Below are 9,255 nucleotides of genomic sequence, written 5' to 3'. Positions count from 1 at the left end.
GAGCGAATAAAAAATCCAGCTTCAGACGCAACATCCCCATGGATTCCGAGGCGACGCCTGGTCCCACAGAATTCTCGGCCAATAATCACGGGAGGTATTTACCAGGCCGCACCGTGATGCGAGCGGACTCTGACTGCACATACGGGCAGCGTCGGCCGTCATGCCATCAGCCCCAGAAGCGCCGATGAATCGCGTCGCAGTACGACAACCCCACGCCAGACTCACGCGCACTGTGGTCGCTGGACGCATCATCATCTCCCACCGCAATGGGAGATATAACTTCAGATAACATACCCTATGTAGTCTGGTGAGATCCCGGAGAGATACGATCCGGCGGGCCAGATGTATGTAGAGCCTAAGGTGACCTATAACAGCTAAGTCCACCCAAAGGTGCCTTTCCGGCGTCCAGTGAATTCTGCGCATCAAACGTTTTCGTGCTCGTCGAGACCGGGTCCGTCTCACCGCGCAAGTCTCGTCGTCCCACCCGATGAGTGCGGGTTCTCTCTCATGAATCTCGGCAATTGAAACGCACATCGCGTTATATCGAACCGCTATCCATCGCACCAAAAGGCTGGGGTCCACCTGCCCGACCCACTATGCCCGATCATTGCTCGATATGAACTCGCAATCGCAGAATTCTGAGAACGAACGTACCGGTGCTTCGCGAGATTGCCGCGCCCAGCTATGAAGAGGGATCTCTCGGTGAAGCCATAGACATACGGACCAGCGATACGGCGGTCGCTGTGCAGCGGCGCCTTGAAAGGACTGGTGGTATGCTTCGTCATTGGTGGGAGGCCATCAGTAATGCTATATTGTAGCCAAACCAGAACCCGAGAGGGTGTATGTAGCTGACAAGAACGTGTCAGGTTCACCAGATTTGTGGGATCAAGAACGACAGAAAAGAAAAACGGGGGGGAGCAGAGGCGACCCTTCAGTTTTAGGCCCGAAAAGAATTTGCAGGGGGGTCAGATAAGTTCGGTCCGCCTCAAAAGCATTTTTGTGGGATCGAGTTGTGGGTTTGCAGATGCGTAAAGGGAGCGACACGGAGAGCAGAAGCGCCCTCCCCGAATGTCTTAAAGAACATCCTCGTGTCATAGACCTGGCAATATAGCCGGTATAAATTTTCAGACGGAAAAACGTGAATCAAGGACAGACAAGTGACGTCACCCTGCTGCAGTGCCGCTGCTAGTGAACGTCCTGGGGACATCTAGAAATATTGCACCGAAAATTCGCGATTCGTAGGGACGATTTAAAGATCATCGTCAGCTGTAGCATGAGTACCGAAGCTTCATACGCGTTGCAGCTGACATGAGGGTACTTACCGTGACATGAGGGCACCGTGACATGGCGTCGCCGTGACGATTCGCGTCTCGTAACGCGTCTAATCGTCACGCAAATGCCAATTGAATCAAAGTGCAGAATTCGTGATACAGCCCCCTACTTTCCTATACACATTCTCCTGTAAGCGCGCGAAGGTTCGGGATGCTGTTTGACTCCAGATCTACGGCGCTGCATGCCAAACATAACTTCTGCAAACCAAAAACGGGCGGCATCAATACTCGGAAGTATTAGAAGACCTGATATGGATCCCCGAGCAAGAACGGAACGTTACCTTGTCACCCGTCTCGCATTGAAATGCAAGGGGTCGCATACGGCTCTTTCTCTCAGGGAACTTCAATGGTGAGAATGCACGCGGCTCCTTTCCGTGGATTGCATTCCACCCAGTGGAGCAGTTCATTCTCCCTGTGAGCACCCAGTAAGTACTTCGCGAACCGTAGGGCACTTCCAAGCTTTATAGTTCAATTGACTCCTGAGTTAGACCGAAGCTTGAGACAGCTGAAGATGCAGTGGCCCATGGCCCTGCTAAAGCCTGCTGCCAAGCACCATACCCCGCAATATTAACGGCAGTCGGACCACCATCATCGGACAACAAGGTTCAGCGCTGTTCCCAGTACTGTCATCTGGCGAGGACATCCTGGGATGACTTCCAGTGAGGTGGACTGATCCCGCAAGTAGAAGTTGATGTGAATCAAGCACACGACTTGACGTCTCCCCACGTCAGTGTCTGTGCATCAACGAATTCCAGATTCGTCCTCTCGTGTTTTGGTGGCGCTGAATTCTACCACCGCATTTACTGGCGAATCTAGCGATTCACTAACCATCTAGTCAGCCGACGGACCTGGAAGTATCTGGCAGCGGGAAACAAGGCTCCTGAAATGGTATATATGCCAGAGATGTTGCACTTGGAATAGTTGTACTGTACACAGTGCCATCTAACAACAGAATACGAAGGTCTTCGGACGAGATCCGGATAGAGGCGAGAAGGAGAGAGATATCGTACGTACTAGATCGGCGACAACATAAACAGAATAATATATCGAACAAATGTATGAACGTGCCCGACGTGTGTGCGTCATCGAAAACGAAACCGAAGGGGGGAAAACTGGTCGACCCAGGCGGACGGCCTCATGCATAAACAGAGCTCTCGAGCCCCGCCTTGCTCACGCGCCGCATCGGCTGCAGCGTCGCTTCGTCGACCGGAGCCCGGCGCGCATGGCGATACCGTCCCGACGCGTCCTTGATCTCCGTCTCCTGGCCTGAGTCGCCCAGCGACGCCGAGTCCACCGCACTCGGCGTAGGCATTACATGGAACGAATGCTGGCTCGTGAACACGGGCGGCAGGCTCTCGCGCACGTTCTGCGGGCGGCGCCCGCCCAGCGCGACCTGGTAATTGGCGCCGACGCCGCTGCCCCCGCTCGCAGAATCCTCGCCGCTGTCTGGGTCTGCAGGCGGCGGCACCTTGACTACGCCGACGGACTTGCCACCGAGCTCCTGCTCCTCGAAGGTCATGAGCTCCGAGACGAACCCAATATTGGGCGAGATGCCTTTGCGCCGCTCGAGCACGAAGGCGTAGGCGCGTGAGAGGGTCCAGTGGTTCGCGTGTATAAGATATGCCATTACGGCCGTGACAGATCGCGACTTGCCTGCCTTGCAGTGCACGAAGGTCGGCGCAGAGTGCAGACGTGCGTCGTCTTCGAAGCAAAAGCGATATGAGCACTAAGCCGTAGAACTGAAGGAGAAAACTCACCTAGAAGGTCACAGACCTCGCGCACGCCTCGCGTGATATTGTCTTCCTCAACTGTGTCTCGCATGGGAATGCGAATATAGCGCTCAAAGCGTTCACGCAGTCGTAGATCATGATCGTCATCGCATTCCGCAGCGAGGTTCAATATTCGCTTCACACCCAGCGCGAACAGCTCCTCGACGTGCTCTTCTGCCGTGAGCTCGGGACCGAGGAAGAGAAAATTCGGTAGAATTGTTGATACAGTGAAAATAGGGTATGGTTCCTCCGTTGTCGGCGGCTGCGAAGAATCGAGTCGTGCAGTGGAGGGCGAGCGCGGCATTGGCGTCGATGGGGTATGTGGTGTGCTGGATCCCGCACCAGGAAACGAGGGTGATGGTGGTGGGAGAAAGTCGTGCGAGCCAAAATTGGCGGATAGCAGCCGAGCAGATCCCGGCGGGGAGTGATTCGCAAAAGATAGATTCAGGTGTGAGGGAGAACGCGAACGCGAGCGTAATGAGTGGTCAGACCCAGGAAGTGGTGGCGCAGACAGCGTCGCCGCTTTTATGGGCGCAGTGCGCACCTGCAACTTCGGCATCCCTGCGTTCAGTCGCTCCGCGGAAGTCGTGTCCAATTTCCTTAGTGTGGGTATACTTGGCCGCCGCGGTGGTGGCGGTCGAGAGAAAACAGTTTGTGACGGTGGTGGCGAAGGTGTGGCATAATCACCCATAGCGTGCCATGTATGTATCGCAGACGGCATTGTCGCGAACGGTGAATGTAACGTCTGCTCAATTTCGGGAAGGTTCCTCGTCCGCGCCGCACTCGACACGTCCAGCTGGAACAATCCCGCCGACTGGCTCGTCGGCTCCTCCCTGCGTTTGTTCGTGGTCGCAATTAGTTGACGGAGATAGGGATGCTGCCGTGCGGAGGCCAAGCCGCCTTCGAGGTAGTCGACGTTCCCGGGGTCGAGTAGGGGCACAATCACCGGTAACAGCCCCCATGCCGTCGCCCCCGTGTTGTGGCGCTCCTTATCCTCCATCGTCTCGTCGTACACGATCACGTCTCCATCCCAGTCCCCACTCGTCATCATGTCGTCCCACAGCCGCTTGCCCTCCTCCGTCGGGATGAACTGCCGCAAAGCGTCCAAGTCCTGCAGCCCGCCCCCCGGCTTCCGCGACCGCTTGAGGATCAGGGACGGGATCGCCATGTTGATGCTCCCTTCAATATGGCTCTGGTGGAACAGCCCAACCGGTCGTGTGTCGATCAGTAGCGGACGTGTCGGTGCGGAAAGGCGTGCTACGAGTATCGCCGGGTCGATACCGGTCGGGAAGTGCTCTTTGCGAGATGAGGACGTCCAGTTGTCTGCGTCCACGTAGAATGCGCTTAAAGGTGTGGCGCGGGGTTCGGAGACGGGTGTAAAGTACGCGCTGTCGGGGCTCATACTTGAGGTCGGGCTTGGCGAAGGCTGTGGTCGTTCCCGCTCTGCCCAGGAGCTGTACGGTGGCGATGCCGGTTGGCGGGTGCGGACGGAAGAGGACGAGCGCAGAGGCCGTAGGCGCAGGTTCTTTTGTACATTCCGTCGAAGTCTCTCCAGTATAGCGAAGTCTTTCGAGAGTTCGTCCGAATTGGCGTCCGAGTCTGTCTCGAGGTGCGACTGGTAGTCAATCGGTGAGTCAGACGAGCCGGTAGATGGGGAGGAGAGGTTCAACAAGTCTTCGTCATCAATTGGTGTCTCGAGCTCGATAATAGTGTTAGAAAGACCAGGACGCTTTGTCGTCGTGACCTGAAGAGTGAGATTGGTTGGACGACCTTTCCTTGGAGGCATGAGGCTCTGCAAGTAAATGCAGATTATGTGTCGCCTTCCAGAAGTTCTGAACGAGACCTTTAGCAGAAAACTTCAGTAGCAGCTACAGTTCAGGATAGTACCAGCTAGTTGGAGGATGGACGTGATGAGCTTGGAGCTGCAGCCTGTGATGAGCAAATTTTGAGTATGTAAGGGGATATCTAACTGGTTTTGGAGATACAAAATCACACTTATATAACTAAAACTACTTTTTTTCATAATAGCCATTATTAATCTAATTGGTGTTCCAAACTAACGCATTGCGCGTAAGTCGCCTGCTTCCCAACGCGTTCCCATTTTCCGTCACGGTCCACCCCAAAAAAACATACAAAAGATCCCGTCCCAATGTATCAATCCCCTAACTTCCGCAGAACACAGCAGTTGCAACCCGCTGTGCAAGACAAATACCGCACCCAAGCTTCAACGCTCCAAGAACTTTTCCCTGCATGGTCCAACGAAGGTATTTTCCGCCACCACATCCCTCTCTTTCGATGCTCAAATGCTCGTGCGACCCCACAGATCTGCAATCTGTGCTCGACGAAGTGAGTGGAGACATAGGGCTTGCAGTAAGTAGGATCAGTGAAGGTAGGTTTTTACTTGTGTTGTCATTGCACCATTAATCCGTCGCCAGGTCATGCTGAGCAGTGGGGCTCTGTCAACCGTAAGAAGGACAAGAAACCGACCACTTCGCCTTCACTTCAGTCGAAAGAGCCTTCTTCTCCCAGGAGTGGTGAGTTCCGCGGTGCCAGAGGCGGTCGCGGTGGAAGAGGTGGTGCTGGACGGGGCGGCGCAGCACGAGGGTCGTTCGCCCGCGGTGCCCACCATGAGACCAACGGCCACCTGCCCAGACGTTCTCACGGCACCGAAACAGCGGTGTCCAAGCCAGAGGCATCCGCTTCTACCACCGCTACTCCTGTTGCGGCTCCATCGAAGCTAGCGGAGGATGGCGCACAAACGCCTGCCGAAGCCTGGGAGCATCCCCCCTCGGAGGCGACTACTAACGCTGCGCCTTCTACCCAGTCTGCATGGGGAACGAGCACGCCTACAACTTGGGGAGGTGATACCGCCGTTAACGGCTCAGCTGCCCATCCTGCTCACGCTCCCAGTGCTGCTCCCCAACGCCCTGCGTCCGTGAAGGTGACCAAAACTCCAGCAACGTCCAAGATGTCCTGGGCGCAGATTGCACGGTATGTGTTTTCTGATTGGCCTCATGTAGTTCTTCCCCCAACGTAGTGCATGTCGTAGACCCCACGAGAAGGCAGCACCTACTCCATCTGCTCCGGTGCCTGCTTCAACGGTTGCTCCTGCTATTGTTCCTGCTCCCTCAACTGCACCTCTAGCTGCACCAGAACACAGTCCTCTGCTAGAGGAGGCCCCCGCGGAGCTACCGCAACAAGGTTGGGAAGAGCCAACTACTGTACAAGCTCCTACATGGGAAGATGAGCCGCCCGCTGTGCTTGCAGCTGATACATGGGCTGCGGAGACACAACGTACTGCTGAAGAGCCGAAAGCAGTGGAGGTTGAAGTGCATGTACCCGAAGAGCCAGCTGTCGTTCCTGAACATGCTGTTCCCAGTGCGCTTCCCCCCCAGCTGCAGCAGCCACCTATAGTCGAATCACTCCCGGCCGTCGTGAAACCGATCACCCCGGCTGCTCATACACGACCAGCAGCCGTGGCGCACCGCAGCAGCGCGAAGTTCAAGACGACGGATCAGGCCGTGGTCATGCCCAGCTCAAACTTTGGAACCGTGGAGAAAGTTGGCATGCAGTTTGGCAGCTTGAGCGTTGGTGGTGATGACCTTGATGTAACCACGTATGTGTTGCCGCTCATTGTCAACGATATCAGTTACTGATCAGTATTTCTCTAGGTATGAACCCGCTTCACCGGAAGAGGTGTCTGTTCGCGCAACCGAGCCAAGTGCTTTCGACCCACAGCTGTCTTCACAACCGTCGTCCGTCCCTGCACCTGCGCAGCTTCAGGAGACACCTGCTACACCTATTATCTCTCCTCCTACACAGCCAAGTGCCGCACCCAATGTTTTCCAGCAGGCGCTACCACAGCAGGTACAGCAACAGCAGCATCAACAACAGCAGACACAACAACCCACCCAGCATGTTGCTCAACCGCAGCACTCATTACCTCCTTCCCTCACCCAACCTGTTGTTCCCACTCAAGCCCAAATCCAAGCCCAACCTTCCTTACCTGCATCCGGTACATCCACATCCTCTATATCCCAGTACTCGCAGTCTCTCCCGCAGCAATCCATTTCCAACCACCAGCTCCCTCAGTCGCAAGCGCAGCAGCAGCACCTTCCATATGTGCAACATGGTCTCCCCTCACACTTCGAGCCCGCGCAGAACCAAGCACACTCTCCGTCCATTCCGCACGCCCAACAGCAACAGCAGAGCCTTGGTGGAGCCTCGTACTTCCGCCAACCTGAGGCACCGTACTTCCACACCCCAACTCCGCCCGCGACTCAGGCGCAAGAGAGCCCATATGGTGCGTTTGGCCAGCTCGGCCAGCAGCAAATCCAGCACCAAGGCCAGGGCTCGCGCCTCACAGGCTTTGGCGGTGAATATGGCTACACCGACACCCAGAGAGTATGTTTCTTTTGGCATACACCCTTGATATCTCAGACTTACTTGGCGATTAGCAGACTTTTTATGATTCGTACTCTGGCTCCGCTGGTTTCGGGAACCATAACGTACTTGGTCATGACGAAATCAAGGGCCTGCCCGGTGCTCAGCAACAGTCTCACGGTGCACCCGGCCTTCCTCCTACCAATTCTCAGTCGTCTCAACAACTTCCCCCCTCATCACAAACAAACCAGGCGCAGCCGAATGCAGGCCAGGGCCCGCAACAAAGCTACCCTCCACCCCTCCCATACTACTTCCCCTACCCGCAGAACCAGTACTACGGCTCCCCTTACAACTCTGGTTACACCGTGCCGCAGCCCTTCGTGAAGTACCCGACCGTTTTCCAAGCAGGACCGCCCGGACCGCAGTCTGCGCCGTCGCCTGCCGCGAAACAAGGACCGGGCGCGGTGCAGCCACAGTCGCCGTATGCCCAGAACCTGTATGGACAGCAACACCCGTCGAGCGCGTACGATGATCTTGGGTACCAGCATCACTCTCAGCACTCCCACGCGCAGAGCGTCGGCAGCACGATCCCGCAGGCTGAGTATGGCAAGTCGCTCTACGGCGCCGGTGGCCAAGGAATGCAGGGTTTCATGGGCCTCGGCCAGTCGAACGGCCCTTCGTCGGGTCCGCCCATCGGCCAACGCGCGGGCGGCGCCTCCCCTGAGACCGTGTACAAGCCGTACGGCGGGAACGTGGGCGTCAAGGATGTCGGTGGGGGTGTTGGTGTTGGACAGGGCGGTGTCGGCCAACCACAGACCCGCGGTGGCGTGCAGCAGCCCGCTCAAGCCGGGTTCTATGGTGCGCAAAGATTCGGTGCGGGCACATCGGCGGTGCCGCAGAGCCAGCAGGCGCAGCAGCACCAACCGCAGGGCCAGGTTCCGCAGGGTCATATGGGCGGCTACCCACAGGGCGGGTCGGATGCGGGCCAATTCTACACGTACCAGCCGAGACAGCAGCAATATTGGCAATAATTATCCGGGCTGACTGCGTTTTTCACACTCCAAAGATGAACTTGGCTTGCAAGTCGTATGCATGAGCTGTGTCAGTGGTCGTGTTCGCTATCTCGTGTCTCCTCTTCTCTCGTACTCATTCTCTGCTTGACCCGTTGCAATGGTGTTGTGTCTCGTTTGATTTCCTTCCTGTCTTCGTTCGTCATCTTGCTAGCGCTGCCTAGGCCTGTTTCATCTTTACTTGTCTCTTACATATCGTACATCTCATCTCCGTCACATCTCATCCTCACGTGTACATTTGTGATCTACCTGCCAGCTTTCAGAATGCCTATCTATGATACAGCCTCAAAACAGCGAACATACGACTCGGTGGACGTCAGTCCATAACATGAAAGCCTCGGGCCGTTGTCAATAATATTGCTATCGAGCAACAAACCCGGCGAGCTCATCCATTCTTTCGACAGCGAGCTAGTGAGAGTTGGCGTTTGAGGAACAACTTATACAAGACAGAAAATAAGACTTTTAGACACGCCAGTACTCACATCCTTACCAATTTCTCTCCCCAGGAAATCGCGATTGCAGGAATTAATGCGATGGTATATCTGCAAGGTCACGGCGGAAGGTGTTGATCGGTACAATATCCAGGCCGGACGCTCATCATGTCTTTCTATGAATTCTCGGTATGTCGGAACGGGTCGCTTTTTTTGGCCTTGGTATACTTGACAGTCAAATTCAAAAACAGATTGTGTCTAGTGGTACGCT

At 55.6% G+C, this 9,255-nt stretch overlaps 2 protein-coding genes across 2 annotated transcripts; one reads left to right on the top strand and one right to left on the bottom strand.

The window, feature by feature from the left end:
• Positions 1 to 2,466: 2,466 nt before the first annotated feature.
• On the bottom strand, positions 2,467 to 4,886 carry SCP_1003900 (hypothetical protein; the record flags this gene model as incomplete). Its single annotated transcript, XM_027762255.1, has 2 exons — positions 2,467 to 3,032; positions 3,089 to 4,886. The coding sequence occupies 2 exons, from the start codon at positions 4,884 to 4,886 to the stop codon at positions 2,467 to 2,469; spliced, it is 2,364 nt and encodes a 787-aa protein (XP_027618056.1).
• A 363-nt stretch (positions 4,887 to 5,249) lies between these two features.
• Positions 5,250 to 8,514, top strand: SCP_1003890 (hypothetical protein; the record flags this gene model as incomplete). Its single annotated transcript, XM_027762254.1, has 6 exons — positions 5,250 to 5,364; positions 5,424 to 5,489; positions 5,536 to 6,091; positions 6,150 to 6,716; positions 6,772 to 7,504; positions 7,561 to 8,514. 6 exons carry the CDS (start codon positions 5,250 to 5,252, stop codon positions 8,512 to 8,514), a joined length of 2,991 nt encoding a protein of 996 aa, XP_027618055.1.
• Between the last annotated feature and the right edge of the window lie 741 nt (positions 8,515 to 9,255).

This window comes from Sparassis crispa (genome assembly GCF_003851025.1).
Source record: "Sparassis crispa DNA, contig_000009F, whole genome shotgun sequence".
NCBI lineage: Eukaryota > Fungi > Basidiomycota > Agaricomycetes > Polyporales > Sparassidaceae > Sparassis > Sparassis crispa.
Note: the sequence above shows the minus strand (reverse complement) of the source record. Positions and strands in the feature narration are given on the sequence as shown.